Source organism: Ogataea angusta (assembly GCF_019207475.1).
Source record: "Ogataea angusta isolate 61-244 chromosome Unknown 61-244_NODE_6_length_652341_cov_89.526226, whole genome shotgun sequence".
Lineage (NCBI taxonomy): Eukaryota > Fungi > Ascomycota > Pichiomycetes > Pichiales > Pichiaceae > Ogataea > Ogataea angusta.
Genome location: NW_025065220.1, coordinates 523922 through 539404, shown reverse-complemented (window position 1 = coordinate 539404; position 15483 = coordinate 523922). Strand labels below are relative to the sequence as shown.

Genomic DNA, 15483 nt, shown 5'->3' with positions numbered 1-15483 from the left:
CCCTCGCAAAGAAGTATCGGCGTTGGCAATAATCTCTATGTGTTTTTGTTTTTATACTAGTGAATCGCGTCGTATGTCAGTACAGGGAAATGTTAGCTGTGATGCTCAATAGTACATTTCCTCCTGGTGCCGACTTATAAACTCCTTTCACTGGTTTTGTTTAAACTGGAAAATTTTTTTTTCGATGAAAAATTTAGCGAGGGATCTTCTTGCGCGTGTGCACCGCATAAAAAAATCCTCAACCCGCAACACAGTGACTGTCATGGCCACTTTTTTTCCATTACTCTCTACAAATACATTTTGTACCGCTTCTGGATCTCCCGATACAGCTCCTGCTGGTCCGCCGCCACCTGCTGGATCTCCGCCTCGCTCATCGCGCAGATCGTCCGGATAGCCTGCACCTGGTCTGCGTCCAATGAGTTGAGCGGGTTCTCTGCCTCGGCCTCCGGAGCCGAGTCTGGCGCTCTTGGCTCCTTCTGCTCCACCAGAATGCTCTTGATCTGCTCCGCGTCGCTCAGCCCGAGAATCATCGTGGCCTGCACCAGCGCAAACAGCAGCTGCTGGTTCTTCTCGAGCAGCAGCGCCATCAGCTGCGGGTGGTTGTCCGACATGATTTTCGCATCTTTTACCAGATTATGTAATCTGTTTTTATCCAGCGTGGCGAGCGCCGCGTTGATCTGCTGGTTCAGACTCTCCATGCTCGAGTTCGCCATGAGCATCCCCGGCGGCAGCGGCGGGATCTGTTTTTCCAGCTCGGCCCATTCGCTCGACGTCTGCGACTTCATCGTGTTGATGACCGCCTGCTCGCTCGAAAAATTGCACTTCAGGTACCTGTTGCCGATCGCGTAGTTGTTGAGGTTCCGCACAGCGGACCTGGCCGTTTCTATGTCTTGGTACTCGATGAAAGCGTAGCCCTTGGACTTCCCTGTTTCGCGGTCAAACAGCAGCTTCGACGACACCACCGGCCCCACGGACCGCGCAATGTCGAGGATCTGGTCCTCGGTCTGGTCGAACGGGATGCCCCCGATGTATATCACCCTGCTGGGCTCTAGCCCCCCGTAGCTGTCACCCATTTCTAGACAAATCTGGCTCAGAAAAATAGAGAAAAAAAAATGCTAACAAAGACACACCCCTGCACCACAGAATCCAGTTTCTTGCTAAATACGGTGATCCCACCACAAATTGTTGGCAATTTAATCTCATGTCGTTTGCAATTTCTCAAGTGCCTACCACGCCATTCACCGACCAGAAGCCGGGAACGTCTGGTCTGCGGAAGAAGGTCAAGGTTTTCCAGCAGCCAAACTACACAGAGAACTTCATCCAGGCCATTTTCGACTCGATTCCAGAAGGCGCCGAGGGGTCGACTCTGGTTGTTGGCGGAGACGGAAGATACTACAATGACCACATTGTGCAATTGATTGCCAAGATCGGCGCCGCCAACAAGGTGAAGAAATTGATCATTGGCCAGAACGGTCTTCTCTCGACGCCGGCTGCTTCCCGGGTCATCAGAACGTACGGTCCCAACAGCGACGGCAAGGAGGTGACCGGAGGCATCATCCTGACTGCGTCGCACAATCCAGGAGGACCAAACAACGACTGCGGAATCAAGTACAACCTGGGCAATGGAGGTCCGGCACCGGAGTCCGTCACCAACAAAATCTACGAGACCTCTCTGAAACTGGAGTCCTACAAGATTGTGAAGGACCTGCCCGAGGTGGATTTGTCGAAGATTGGAACAAAGACGTACGGGCCGTTGGAAGTTGAGATCATTGACTCCACTGCTGCGTACGTGGCTATGATCAAGGAGATATTCGATCTGGACCTCATCAGGTCGTTTATTGCTAAAAAAACCCCTCAAGGATTCAAGATTCTGTTCGATGCGCTGAACGGAGTCACGGGCCCTTACGGCAAGGCCATCTTTGTGGACGAGCTGGGACTGCCCGAGTCGTCGATCCAAAACTACGTTGCAAAGCCAGACTTTGGCGGTTTACACCCAGACCCTAATCTGACCTACGCACGGACCCTGGTGGACAGAGTCGACGCTGAGAATATTGCATTTGGTGCTGCTTCTGACGGAGACGGAGATAGGAACATGATTTACGGAGCCGGAGCTTTTGTTTCTCCTGGAGACTCGGTTGCTATTATTGCCGAACACGCACAAAGTATCCCATACTTCCAGAAAAACGGCGTCCACGGATTGGCTAGATCGATGCCTACCTCTGGAGCACTCGATCTTGTTGCCAAGGCCAAGGGATTGAACATCTATGAGGTGCCTACCGGATGGAAGTTTTTCTGTGCGCTGTTCGACGCCAAGAAGCTGTCGATCTGCGGTGAGGAATCTTTCGGTACCGGCTCTGACCATATCAGGGAGAAGGACGGTCTGTGGGCCATTGTGGCCTGGCTGAACGTGCTGGCTGCCTTTGAGAGGGACCACCCGGAGATCGAGCCTACCATCGCCAACATTCAGAAATCGTTCTGGAAGAAATACGGAAGAACGTTCTTCACGAGGTACGACTACGAAGAGTGCGACAGCGCGGACGCGGCCAAGGTGATCAACCTACTGCAGGACAAGGTCGACCAGGGCCAGGAATTCATTGGCTCCGCGATAGGAAGCTCCGGCAAGGTCGTCGAGGCGGCCAACTTCTCGTACACGGACCTGGACGGCTCTGTCTCGAGCAAACAGGGTCTGTATGTGAAGCTCGACTCTGGCCTGAGGTTCGTGGTCAGACTGTCTGGCACGGGCTCGTCGGGTGCCACAATCAGACTGTATCTAGAGAAACACTCTGCGGACGTGTCTGACGAGAACCTGGCCAAATCTGCGTCCGACTTCCTGGCGTCCGACATCCAGAGCGTTGTCAAGTTTCTCAAGCTGCAGGAGCTCATCGGCAAGGAGGAGCCGGACGTGAGAACCTGAATGCATTCATTTCACGCTACTACGTAGTCTAATCACCAGTTTATAATTACTTAATCTGTCCACAGCCGGGCCGTGTGGTCCGCGCCCGCGGTGAAAAGCCAAGGCTGTGCAGGGTGCCAGCACACGTTCAGGACGCCCAGGCTGTTGACCACCTTGTGGCCGGTGAGCTTTTTCAGCGGCACGAGCAACGGGTTGCTCATGAGGTCGTCGTAGACGGTTCCGTGGAACACGTGCACGGAGCCGTCGTCTGCGGCAGAGCAGAACAGCGGGTAGCCGCCCTTGTGGTACGCCACAGCCCGGACGGCCTTTTCGTGGTACCGCAGCGTTTTGTACGGCGTGGCGCTCAGGTCCAGGTCGTGCCACAGCACCCTTTTGTCGTACGAGCCCGCGAGAATGTGGTCGCCGCCGCGCGGATGGATATCCAGGCACGACAGCCATCTGGCTCCCGGTAGCAGCTTTTTCTCCAGCTGCTGCTGCTGCAGATTGTAGATTCTGATGTACCGCTGCGACATGACGACGAGCACCGGCTTGGACGGGTGGAACTTGGCGTCCATGACGATTCCCTTGCTTTTTCTGAACGGAGACTGCGTCGCGTGGCGAGACAGCTGGTGGATCAGAACCGAGGTCTTGTTGCCTCCTTCGGGCGAGACGGTGACGAAGTAGTCGCCGCGACGGTGCCACGAGACCCGTTTGAACGTGCCTGCAGCCGAACCGCCCCTGGAAGTGCGCACAACGGCACACACGCCGTGCGCGTACTGCTCCTCGCTCGGCTTGTGCCACTCGGCGGCCGCCGACTTGCCCGAGCTCTCGCCGTCCTCGCCCTCCACCGTGTCGTGGCCGGTCTTGGCGTATCCCCAGCCGTCCTCGACGAGCAGCTTGGACCGGTTTTCGAGCTCAAACCCAAAGATTGGGGGCACCAGCAGGAAAACGGTCGCGCCACACGTGACCGCGAGCAGCGCGGCCTCGGGCTTCGGGTTCCACTCGAGCGCCTCGACGTGGTCCTCGTCGTCCTCAACTATGGCGTACTGGTACAGTTCTCGGCCCGTGAGCACCTCCCACACGCGCACGGTGCCGTCGTCGGCGCCCGTGGCCAGCCAGTTGCCGCTAGGGTGCACAGAGAGCGCGCGGACGCGGCCGGTGTGGCCCTCGTAGACGGTCGACGTGCGCACAGGGAACGGTTTGAGGTCCTTTGGCGACGGCAGCTCGGGAATCAGCGACTCCGGGTCGATGTTCAGCTTCTGTTTGCGCACGCGCGGAGCCAGATACAGGTCCAGACACCGCTCGAACCGCTCCCGCACGCTTTCCTGGTAGCCAGGCACTTTGCGCAGAGCACCGTATTTCTGCGGCAGGAAATTCCGCTCGCGCTCGCTAGGATCCGTCTCTTCCCACCGTTTCCGCTCCTCCTCGCTCAGCAGGTACTCCTCCGGCGGATTGTAACTCTCCTCGTTGGTTGGCGGAGGCAGTTTTGGAGCACGCAGCGTCATGACGTGGTCCTGGGTGTTGTCGACGTCGCCGCCCCACAGATCAAAGTTCAGCTCGTCCTCCTCGTCCTGCTGCTTCTTCAGGTGTGGCGGCACGATGCGGCCCTCTCTGATGGCCTTGACGATCTTCATGATCCGCTTGGCCTCGTGCTTCGACGGAACAAACCGTCTCTTTGGCTCCGGCACAGCCGTCAGCGGCATCGTCTCTGTCTTGCTCGTGAACCACTCGATCGTTGGCTCGTACGGGTTCACGCTGTCGTCCGGGTTCTCGTTGCGCTCGATTTTTCTGATCAGCTCCAGCTCCTCGGCGCTGATGTTCAGCGAGTTTCCCGTCTCCTTGTCCAGCAATCCGGTCCAGCCCTCTGGCAGATCGATGCTCTCCAACAGCTGGTCCAGAGCAGAGCCCTGGGCAGGCCGCATGATTCTCTTTCCGTTGATGTCGTAGCCAATGTGCGGGTACTCGTCGTACGCAGAGAGCGGCACGTTTCCGATCGTGTTTGTCTCCTCCCTGTCCGAGTCGTCCGAGTCGTAGACGGGATCGATCTCGGGCCTCAGGATCCGCTCGCGGCCGTCGGAAAACTTGGTTCGCACCTCTCCGTTGGTCGAGCTCGACGAGCTCAGCGTCCGGATCTTGATGCCTGATAATCTGTCTGTAATCGACGGCTCCTTTGGCTCGTCTTCGTCCTCGCCGCTCGAACCTTCGGCCAGGATTCTGTTGAACTCTGCGTCCGAGTCCGAGCCCGAGTCCTGGTCCTGGTCCTCATCAGCACTCTCGAACTGCTCGCTCTCGCTTTCTTCCTCACTCTCGGCTCCTTCCAGCAGTCCTTCCACCTGTAATTCATCGTCTGACGACGACTCGTCGGCCGTCTCAAGCTCACGCTTGCGCTCGCGCACAGGTTGCGTTTTGGTCTTAGACATTGTAGGACCAAAATTTTTCTAAAAAAATTTAAAAAATATAGAAAAAAAATATGCACAAGAGAGATCAGAGAAAAAATAAGCCCGACGCGGGGCTCGAACCCGCAGCCTTGTGATTAAGAGTCACACGCTCTACCGATTGAGCTAGCCAGGCCGTTTTGTTTGGTAGAGGCTGGAGGTAAGTTATGGCATAACTGGGCAGAGCAAAGAAGGCAGACAACACCAGAATCGGCCAGTTTGGCTCCTCTGGATCAGCAAGTTTACATGTTGCCTTTACCAATAAAATCACCCTCTCCCGCAATTTCTATATATCGCCCTGAGTTGCAACTGAAAAATTTATGTTCCGATTTCCAAGAGCTCTGTTCCGGCGCTATGCCAGTTTCCAGGCCGGACAGCCAATCCACGAAACCAGACCACATCTGGTTCGCGCAGGCGAGCTTACCACCGGCATCAGTGCAATGGAGTACTTCAACAGACGGTACCGACTAGCTGAACAGATGCCTGCCAAGTCTCTGGCCATTATTCCAGGTAACACAGTGAAATACGCCTCAGGGGCAGTTTTCTATAACTTCCAGCAGAACAACGATTTGTTCTATCTTACAGGATGGCTAGAGCCGGACTCTGTCTGCGTCTTGGAGAAACCCACCGAGGATCCCGACTCGCTGGTCTTCCATATGGTGGTCCCCCCAAAAGACGAAAACTCTGAGTTATGGGAAGGTGTGCGTACGGGTGTTGACGGTGTGCAGGAGATTTTCAACGCGGACAATGCCACAGATAACCGCAACCTGCATAACTATCTGCGTACGCTGTTGAAAGACTATAGAAAGGTGCTCTATGATTTCGAGGACTCGAAGAAGTCGATCTTTAGTCGCGTTTTTAGCGCCACAGACAAACAGGCGACAAACCGCGAGTCGATCGAGTCGCTCTTGCGCAGCCAGAACTGTCATGTCTACTCATTGAAAAACTACCTGACCGAGCTAAGAGCTATAAAGTCCAATGCAGAGTTGCGAGTTATGCGAATGGCTGGTAAAATATCCGGTAGAGCCTATAACCAAGCCTATGCTAAACGATTCAAGACAGAGAAAGGGCTTCATGCATTTTTGGAGTACCGCTTTATCTCTGGGGGCTGCGACAAAAGCGCCTACATCCCTGTGGTGGCAGGCGGCTCGAATGCCCTTTGTATCCATTACACAAGAAACGACCAGGTTTTCAAGGGGGACGAGCTCGTTCTGGTGGACGCTGGTGGATCTTTGGGCGGATACTGTGCAGACATCTCCCGTACCTGGCCCGTCAATGGTAAGTTCAGCTCCGCACAGGCCGAGTTATACCAAGCCGTTTTGAACGTTGAACAGAAATGTATTCAGCTGTGCACACAGAAACAAGGATACTCCCTTAGAGACATACACGACGAGAGCGTCCGTATCATGACCAGTGAGCTGCGCAACTGTGGATTCCACGGGCTCACCAGTTATGAGGTGATGCGCCATTTGTATCCGCATTATATTGGCCATAACTTGGGTTTAGATGTGCACGACGTGCCTTCACAGTCTCGTGTCGCACCTTTGGTAAAGGGCCAGGTAGTTACCATAGAGCCTGGCGTCTATGTGCCTGACGACTCAAGATGGCCTAAACATTTCCGTGGAATGGGAATTAGAATTGAAGATGACATTGCCGTCGGAGAAGATAATTATGTGGTTTTGACAGCAGAGGCAGCAAAAGAAATTATAGACATTGAAACCATAGCAGAACGAGGCGTGACCACCAAACTCGAGGATGAAGTTGTTGATGTTTGGAGCTGTACATAGACTTGTCAATCGAACGCCTCTTTAACCATCCTATTGATTTCCAGTGCTCTCATTTCCGCCACAGTAGCATCGTTCAGCGACTGAATTTGTCTGTCCAGGTCGTTGTAGCTATCGGTGTCCTGGAACTCGACAAGATTGTTTTTCTGATCAATCTTGACTCGTAGCTTGAACAGACTGATCAGTTTAGTGATCTCCTCGCTTGGAGTTCCCAAAAACGCTTCCAGATGATCGAAAGTCACTTTTTTCACCAGCGACAGATAGAATACGCATATCTTGTACTCAAACGTCCGTTTCCAGAGCCTATAACTTTGGGAAAGCTGCTCGTCGTAGTCGAATTCCGATTGGAACTCGTTGAGGATACTTTTCAGATCAGAAAAACGGCAACCGGTATAGAGCTTTATGAGTTTTCGTAAGGGCGGATCCGAGGAGAAAGTTTCTCTGATCATTTCCGTCCATATGGTCTCCAGGTTTTGCATTTTCTCCGCCACCAGGACGGAGAAACACACAGTGCGCAGCAGATACTCTCTCAAAATCAGTTCATTGCTGTACTCGTTTGTCAGAATGTCTGAAGCAGTATAACCGGCAATGGCTGGCTCCTTTATGAGTTGGAAGTATTCTTCAATCACTGCCTGATAGTTATTGCCCAGAAAAAGCGCATAGAGCAAATACCATCGACAAGTCCAGTATGCAACGGCCTCCTCTTTTTCCAAACTGTACTCGTCGGAGCCCATTCTATCGTCCTCATCGCTCTCGTCGTCGCGCTCGTATTCCAAGACCTGTTGCAATTTCCGCCGCATAAACACCGTGGACGAGGCCAGATTGCCGTCGTAGGCCTTGTACACCATCAGCTTCTGCAATTCTCTGAATGAGCGTTTTCGGAACATGGCCGAGTATTCTGGCCCCAAGTTATAGTAAAAACCTGAGTTATCACCAATGTTATCGCTCGAGGCAGTAGTCATGAGCGTGTGCACTGTGCGCAGATGCAAGAGGTCGACTATGCGCTCGAAATTGGCCTGCGTGGGTTCCTGTTTGGCGAGCTTGAGCAGCTCGTCATCGAAATTCGGCTTCGAGTTGATTGCCGCCTGCAATTCGTTGTAGCGTTGCAGGTATATTTGGCTGTCACTGATTCTCAGCAGGCGGGGGGTGTCCCTAAAATATTTGTAAGGAGACTTTGGGTCCACAATCATGTCCAGCAATCTGTGGACCACGTCTGAAGAGACGGGAAATTCCAGACATATGTATGCCAATCGTTTCACGTACAGTGGACCTTTTTCGTATTTGTCAAGATAAAGATCCAAATACATGATTTAGACAAAAAAAATAAAGCTTGATTAATTTTTTCATGTTTGGGCCGTTCAGATTCAGTGCGGTTTTGCAGGCCAGCAAGACCAAAAACAAGCTGGTCACGGCTGTGAAAAAAGGCGTAGTTTTGCCCGACACAGAGAAGTTAGAGGCCAGGCTGAGGAGGAAGCTGAGGACCAAGTACTCGCAGCCCTTACAAGGTCATTCTGCCAGAGTGATGGTGTCCAATCTGCTCAAGATCCCGCTGGAACAAGTTCCAGAAGTGAACTCCATGACCGCATTCAGTCCAGAAGAGCTGAAAAGGCTATTCAAGACCAAAGTTCAAAGACTCAAATACAATATATTGGGCACAAATGCTGTTCAGCTCGGAGACTCAATGGTGATAAACCAGAAAACCGAAAAGTTTCTTCAGCGAGAAGACTTGCCGCGCGCGGTGGAGATAGCGCGTCTGGCTGGCACAAATGGCGTTTTCGCATACGGCACGATCATGAAGTTCCTGGCCAAAGAGGGCCGTCTGAACATGATCTGGGAGCTATTGAACCAGCATGTTAAAAAAAGAGGCCTGCGTCCAGATGGACGTATGCTGACGATTTTCTTTGACGCTTTTGCCACTGCCAAACACCCCAACTCGAACACGCCCAAGATAACCGAGAACCAGGCCGTTCTGGTGTACGAATTCCTGCTGCTCGAGCTTTGCAAAAAGGAGCCTGTAGCTAATATTTTTCACGTTAACACAGCCATGAAAGCACTCCGACTCGCTGGAAAACACAAGCTTGCAATCAGAGTATTCAACAGGCTCAAGGACTACAACATGCGGCCGGACACCTTCACGTACACGGAGTACTTTTTGAGTCTGCGTCACAGCGACAACTACACGGAAGCGGTGGGCGAGGCAGAAAAACAGTTTCGGGCCGCTCAGAGGCAGAAGGTGAAGCTGGACGTGCAGCTTGTGCAGGCGTACTCGTCAATTTTCGTGTTTTCAGACGATCCTCGTTTGCTCGAGCGCGGTCTCCTGATTCTGCAGCGCTGGTTCAATGTTTGTTCTGAGTCAGAGATTGACACAAGTGTTGATTTCGACAACATCGACAAAAACATCACCATTGGTAGCGGCAGCACCACTCCGCGCAGACTGGCGGACGACGTGGACGCGACGACGATTCTCCTACCGAAATCCGAGATCAACCAGCGCGGGACGCGGTTCGAAGCCACCGAACAAATTAAAAACCGCCATGCCACGCTGTGTAAGTATTTCAATGTACATAGAAAATAATATAGTAATACAATAAAATAAATAAAATAAAATAAAATACCCCATACTTTTCCTAAAATTGCTATATGATTTTTGTGCTTTTTTTTATTGGACTGGCAGCAGCGCTGCCACTGTTTGGCCACCAGTACCGTCTAATTTCTCTGCAGCCCAATGAGCTTACAAAGGTGACGGAGACCGAGTGGTGGCGGCTGAAGCAGCAGAACACGCAGTTTCTGGACCTCACCGCCCGGTATCCCACATTGCTGGAACCCATGAGAGAAGGTCAATCGGTCAGCATTGCTCTGGAAAAACCCGTGGTAGTGTACAATTATCCCAATGGGTCCGAGTTCCACCCGAAAGAGGTCAACGCGCTGCTCGCGGATATCGATCCTTCCAATATCCACGGAACATTGAAGGAGCTCAGCTCGTTCAAGTCACGGTATTACCAGTCAGAAAAATACCTGGACTCTTCCGTCTGGGTTTATGGCAAGCTTGTGGGCTATGCGAGTGGCAGAGAGAACTACAACTTGACCGTGGTCAATCACGAGAAGTTCCCGCAATCGTCGTACATTTTGCAGATAAAGGGCACCAACGGTTCTGACGAAAGGCCGACAATCGTCCTTGGAGCACACATCGACTCAATGAACTTGGTGCTGCCCTCTTTCCTGCCCGCTCCGGGCGCAGACGACGACGGTTCTGGCGTGGTGACACTGCTGGAGACGCTGCGGATCGTGACGGAGCACGGGCTCGCTTTTCCTAATAACATCGAGTTCCATTTTTACGCGGCGGAAGAGGGCGGCATGCTTGGTTCGCTGGATATTTTCAACGCGTATTTTCTGCAGAAAAAAGTGGCTGCCATGCTCCAGCAGGACATGACGGGCTACGCTGCAAAGTCGCTCCGAAAAGGACACCCGGAGCACTTCGGACTCATCACCGACTACACCTCGCCGTATCTGAACGAGTTTCTACGACAGGTGATTGAGACGTACTGCCAAATCCCTGTTTTTGAGACCACGTGCGGTTACCCTTGTTCCGACCACTACAGCGCATACATGAACGGGTTCCCAGCCGGAATGGTAGCAGAAGCCCAGCGTGAGTATTGGAACCCGTACGTGCACACGACGGGCGACACGATCGACAAGTTGAGCATGCTACACATAGCGGAGCACGTTAAGCTTTGTCTGGGCTACGTCTACGAACTGGGAGGGTATTTATTTGAGTGAGCTAAAAATGAAAATAAGTGCATTTTTTTCCTTAGTTTATTTTTTTCACTCGGGCATCGTGAGCGCCTCGGCCTTGTCTTCCTTGTAAAGCTGGGCGTTTGTTTTCACCTGGATACTAAGAACCAGCGCGCCGATCCCGATGATGCCGCCAACGCGGAAGATCCAGCCCAGGGAGTCGTCGAACGAGTTCTTGTCGCTGTTTTGAAGCAACTTAAACAGAAACGAGGAGCCTAGCGACGAGAGCATCTGGGGCGCAGAGACGAAGACGTTGTGGATTGCCAGCAGAATGCCCGAGTCGTAGACGACGTGGTCGTATTTTGCAACCATGACTTTCGACAGATAGAAGCTTGTTTCCGGCGTGACTAGCGTGTTTTCGGACTCGGCAGACGACGGCACGCTCTGTTTTCTGTACTGGTCATAGATCTGGACGGCCTTGATGTCCTTGATGCGCGAAATCTCCTCGCTGATCAGGGCAAATGGGATCCACACGGCACAGCCCCAGGGGATTCCCAGAAACGCAAAGAGCACGATGGCCTGGACGGAGGTGGTGATGAAGAACGTCGATAGCGTGGCCACGATAAAAATCACGTGCGAGTAGATCCATAGCCGGCGCATGTTGATCCACTCGTTGTCCCTAAGCCTGTCGACGAGGTAGGGCAACAGCAGGTCGACGGCGAGCGTGACGACGGCGTGGGCGAGCAGCGCTGTGGTTCCGCGTCGCACGCCTTCGTCCAGCAGCCGCTGGCGCTCGTCGGCAGGCAGACTGAGCGGGTTATTGTAGCCGTTCTCGTACAGATACAGTTCCCCCACGTAGGTTGACGTGTAGAAGAGCATCGGGAAGTAGCCGATCCAGGCAAAGAACTCTGCGTAGCACACGATCTTGACCTGGCGCGGCAGCCGTGCGATCGATCGCAGCACCTGCCAGAAGAACGATTTCACCACCGTGAGCACCGTGGCGTTTTCCTCGTCGATGCCCATGTCCTTGAGTCGTTTCTCCTGTTTTTTGCGCTCCATGCGGATAGCGAGGTCGTAGCGCGGGCTGCGCTCCTTGATGGCCCAGCACGAGAACGCCGTCAGCACGAGCATGATGGTGGCCACGAGCCAGCTCAAAACTTTGAACTGTGAGCTCCCGAGCCAGGGAAACAGCGCGGCCAGGTCCCAGGTGCCGATCCAGAACCCGACGATGTTGAAGGCGCCAATCATGCGCGCAGCCCACGCGTTGGCGATCTGCTGCTGGGCGCTCGGCACCACGTCGACGATCAGCGCGCGGCACGAGGCCTGGATGACGGCAATCGAGAAGTCCAGAATGTAGATGCCGGCCGCAGCAAACGGCACCGTGTACCGATTGACAGTGTCTTGGTCGCGGTTCGGCAGGAACCAGCCCACGATGTTGGCGGAGTGCGACAGATACAACAGCGACAGCACCGTGGCAAGACAGCCCCCAATGATAAACGGTCTCCTTCTGCCCCAGTCGAGGTTGCACTTGTCGCTCAGCAATCCGACGATCGGCTGGCCAAAAGTGCCCGAGAGCGGGCCGGCAAGCCATATGAGGGCGAGGGCGTGCTTGGAGACGCCGAGCGACAGCAGAAACGGCGTGGCCTCGCTGAACTCTGTGGACCATGCGAGCTGCAGGGCCCCCACAATCAGCGTGAGCACCACGATGTAGCCGGTCGACCTGATGGGATTGTACAGGTCGCTCATGTCTTGGTCGGGATCGGCTCTCAGCTCAGTGGTCAGCGTCTGCTCCAGAGAAATATCGTCGCCGAGAAGTGCTTGTGTGCTTGGTCTGGTCATTAGCAAAAAAGCATAGATAGGTACACTTTGCACCAGAATAATTATTATTTTATTTACGCGTATGGCTGATAGGAAAAGAGGCAGAGACGAGCTGGACGCGGCAGGCAGCGGCTGGAGCGTGTGCGGGGGGTTGCTGACGCCGGACAGGACGCCGACGGCGTGCTCCAAGAAGCTCCAGCGGCGCAGAATCACGTCTGAACTGCATGGTAAGTGGATCCGGGAGCCAGCAAACTAACAACCAGAGCGGACGGTGAGTCTCATGATGAACGCGAGTCGCGAACTGTCGCGGCGCGAGCGCGCGGGGGAGCACATGGACGCCCAGTCAGGCTGGGAAGAGCAGACACAGGGGCAGGAACACGGCCCTGCAACCGCCAGCCAGAGTTCCTTCCACCAGCGGCCGTACTGGCCCAGCGCGCCGCGACTCGCACACACCTGAGCTTCACGGCGTTCACGGCTCTCCAGCCGCTTCCCCCCTTCCTCCCCACCGGCTCCTAGGGCTCATAATATTTCACCTGCCTATCTGGGGCACATAACCAGAAAATATTGTTTTCTATTCACCAGCCGGAAGCTTATCCCGTCGCATGACCACGTACGAAAAGATAGTCAAGGGGGCCACGAAGATCAAGCTGGCGCCCCCAAAGCCAAAGTACATCGAGCCCATCCTGATGGCCACGGCAGGCGGCGAGAAGTCGGAGAAGTTCCGGGTCATCATGCGGTCTCTAGCCGTTCGTTTAGACGACACTGCCTGGTCCATTGTGTACAAGGCGCTCATCGTGGCCCACATCATGATACGCGAGGGCGAGGAGGACGTGACGATCTCTTATCTGGCCCGAAACCCGCACATGCTCGAGTGTCGCAACATCGCTAAGTCCGGCACTTTCATCTCCAACGGAGGCGACCTGAAAACACTCAAGAACTACTCAAAGTACCTCACCACGCGCGCAAAGGAGTACGCGAACGTGAAACACGACTACATCCGGGAAATGAAGAAGCCTGTGAGCTCGTGGTCGACAAAGGACACCGGCTCCCGTCTGCGGTCGCTGAGCGTCGAAAAGGGACTTCTCCGGGAGGTCGAGAGCGTCCAGAAACAGGTGGACGCACTTGTGCGGTGTCGCTTCGAGGAGGCCGAGGTCAACAACGACGTCATCATTCTCAGTTTCAGAATGCTCGTCAACGACCTGCTGTCGTTGTACCAGGCCTTGAACGAGGGTGTGGTGAACATTTTAGAACACTTTTTCGAGTTGAGCAAGTACGACGCCGAGCGGGCCTTCGAGATCTACAAACACTTCACCAAGGAAACCGACCAGGTGGTGGCCTTTCTGCGCGTCGCCAAACACCTGGAGCACGTGACGAAGCTGCACGTGCCGGTGATCAGACACGCACAGACGGGGCTCACCGACTCGTTGGACGAGTATCTGCACGACGCGAACTTCGACATCAACAGAAGACAGTACTTGGCGGAAAAGGAGAGCAAGAAAAACGGAAAACCCCAGGAAACCAAGGAGCAGCAGCAGCAGCAGCAGCAAACTGTGCCGCCTCCCCAGGCTGCAACGCAGTCGCTGCCTAACGATGGCCTGGTGTTCCAGCAGACAGGATACAATCCGTTCGCCGGATTCTCTCAAGTGGCCACGGGATTTAGCAACCAGCCTGTCAATGGCAATTTCACTGGACAGCCTCAATTTGTTGCGCAGCAGAGTTTCCACACTGCACTGCCATTGCAACAAATCCCAGAGTCTCAGCCTGTACAACAGATACACATGTCGCAAACACAGCCGATCCAGCAAACGTCAACATTTCAGCCTTTCCAGCCGCAGCAGACGGCCAATTTGCAACGGAGCTCGAGTTTCGACGCGGTCCCGCCTCCTGCAGAGCAAAATGTCTATCCACAGCTGACATCGTCGTTCACCGGAGCAGGTTTTGGTGGCTACAGTCCGCAGCCGCCGATCCAGAGGCAGACAACCTCGTCGCTCAAAGGAAACCTCAAAAGACAGTCGACCAATCCGTTTGCACTCGAGCGGTCCAGTTCCAGCAACAATCCGTTCGCCAAGCTAGAAGCCACCGACACCGGCACGAATCCATTCAGATCGGCGTCTGTGAGTGCTCAGCCGCTGCGTAGCCAACCAACGGCAGGCGGACTGGAGAATTTGCCAACCGTGCCTGTGTTTCCAGAAACCAAGCAGGAGTTTAGCCAGCAGCAGGCACATCAACAGGCAGTGTTCCAGCTACAGCAGGCCGCTGCACAGCATAAAGCCCAGATGACAGGACTGAACCAGCAGCAAACGGGATACAACCCTTTCGCACAGAACCAGACGGGCTACAATCCTTTTGGCAGCGGAGTCTACAACGGTCCGAATTTAATATAATAGTCATGATTCATTACTATTGAATATATTGTTTGCATCAGACGTGTGGAAGGTCAGGCGTGTACCCACTAGATTTCTTATCTGTGCGTTTCAGATAGTTCACCAGAAGCCTGTCCTGCTTTTCGTTTGGTTGGTAGAAGTCAGTCTTGTACTCGTGCTGCTTCTTGAGCTCCTCTCTTTCCTGGTCGAGCTTCGACTTGATGGCGTTGGAGAAGGTTGGTCTTGCGGAGTACGCTATTGCTATGACGGGAAGTGCCGCCACAGACACACCGCCTAAGAACTTCATTGGAGTCACTGCCATGATGAATTGCTAGAGTTAATAAAATTGTACAACTACAAGCTTCTCGTTACATGCTATTTATACCGTGTGGTATAAGAAAGGTGGCAGTCATCGCTTTGCTGAGGCGTGGCCCCACTTCTTATCTCTTGCCATATTT

At 53.8% G+C, this 15483-nt stretch overlaps 10 protein-coding genes across 10 annotated transcripts; 5 read left to right on the top strand and 5 right to left on the bottom strand.

Annotated features, from left to right (window-relative positions):
- Positions 1–287: 287 nt before the first annotated feature.
- KL928_003343 (uncharacterized protein) lies at positions 288–1073 on the bottom strand (the record flags this gene model as incomplete). The annotated part of the gene is made up of 1 exon (XM_043203920.1): positions 288–1073. One exon carries the CDS (start codon positions 1071–1073, stop codon positions 288–290), a length of 786 nt encoding a protein of 261 aa, XP_043059596.1.
- A 128-nt stretch (positions 1074–1201) lies between these two features.
- KL928_003342 (uncharacterized protein) lies at positions 1202–2914 on the top strand (the record flags this gene model as incomplete). Its single annotated transcript, XM_043203919.1, has 1 exon — positions 1202–2914. One exon carries the CDS (start codon positions 1202–1204, stop codon positions 2912–2914), a length of 1713 nt encoding a protein of 570 aa, XP_043059595.1.
- A 50-nt stretch (positions 2915–2964) lies between these two features.
- On the bottom strand, positions 2965–5313 carry KL928_003341 (uncharacterized protein; the record flags this gene model as incomplete). Its single annotated transcript, XM_043203918.1, has 1 exon — positions 2965–5313. One exon carries the CDS (start codon positions 5311–5313, stop codon positions 2965–2967), a length of 2349 nt encoding a protein of 782 aa, XP_043059594.1.
- Positions 5314–5648: 335 nt separating this feature from the next.
- On the top strand, positions 5649–7115 carry KL928_003340 (uncharacterized protein; the record flags this gene model as incomplete). The annotated part of the gene is made up of 1 exon (XM_043203917.1): positions 5649–7115. One exon carries the CDS (start codon positions 5649–5651, stop codon positions 7113–7115), a length of 1467 nt encoding a protein of 488 aa, XP_043059593.1.
- A 5-nt stretch (positions 7116–7120) lies between these two features.
- On the bottom strand, positions 7121–8419 carry KL928_003339 (uncharacterized protein; the record flags this gene model as incomplete). The annotated part of the gene is made up of 1 exon (XM_043203915.1): positions 7121–8419. One exon carries the CDS (start codon positions 8417–8419, stop codon positions 7121–7123), a length of 1299 nt encoding a protein of 432 aa, XP_043059592.1.
- Positions 8420–8457: 38 nt separating this feature from the next.
- Positions 8458–9687, top strand: KL928_003338 (uncharacterized protein; the record flags this gene model as incomplete). The annotated part of the gene is made up of 1 exon (XM_043203914.1): positions 8458–9687. One exon carries the CDS (start codon positions 8458–8460, stop codon positions 9685–9687), a length of 1230 nt encoding a protein of 409 aa, XP_043059591.1.
- Positions 9688–9752: 65 nt separating this feature from the next.
- KL928_003337 (uncharacterized protein) lies at positions 9753–10889 on the top strand (the record flags this gene model as incomplete). Its single annotated transcript, XM_043203913.1, has 1 exon — positions 9753–10889. One exon carries the CDS (start codon positions 9753–9755, stop codon positions 10887–10889), a length of 1137 nt encoding a protein of 378 aa, XP_043059590.1.
- Positions 10890–10934: 45 nt separating this feature from the next.
- Positions 10935–12683, bottom strand: KL928_003336 (uncharacterized protein; the record flags this gene model as incomplete). Its single annotated transcript, XM_043203912.1, has 1 exon — positions 10935–12683. The coding sequence occupies one exon, from the start codon at positions 12681–12683 to the stop codon at positions 10935–10937; it is 1749 nt and encodes a 582-aa protein (XP_043059589.1).
- A 581-nt stretch (positions 12684–13264) lies between these two features.
- On the top strand, positions 13265–15046 carry KL928_003335 (uncharacterized protein; the record flags this gene model as incomplete). Its single annotated transcript, XM_043203911.1, has 1 exon — positions 13265–15046. One exon carries the CDS (start codon positions 13265–13267, stop codon positions 15044–15046), a length of 1782 nt encoding a protein of 593 aa, XP_043059588.1.
- Positions 15047–15083: 37 nt separating this feature from the next.
- On the bottom strand, positions 15084–15347 carry KL928_003334 (uncharacterized protein; the record flags this gene model as incomplete). The annotated part of the gene is made up of 1 exon (XM_043203910.1): positions 15084–15347. One exon carries the CDS (start codon positions 15345–15347, stop codon positions 15084–15086), a length of 264 nt encoding a protein of 87 aa, XP_043059587.1.
- Positions 15348–15483: the final 136 nt, after the last annotated feature.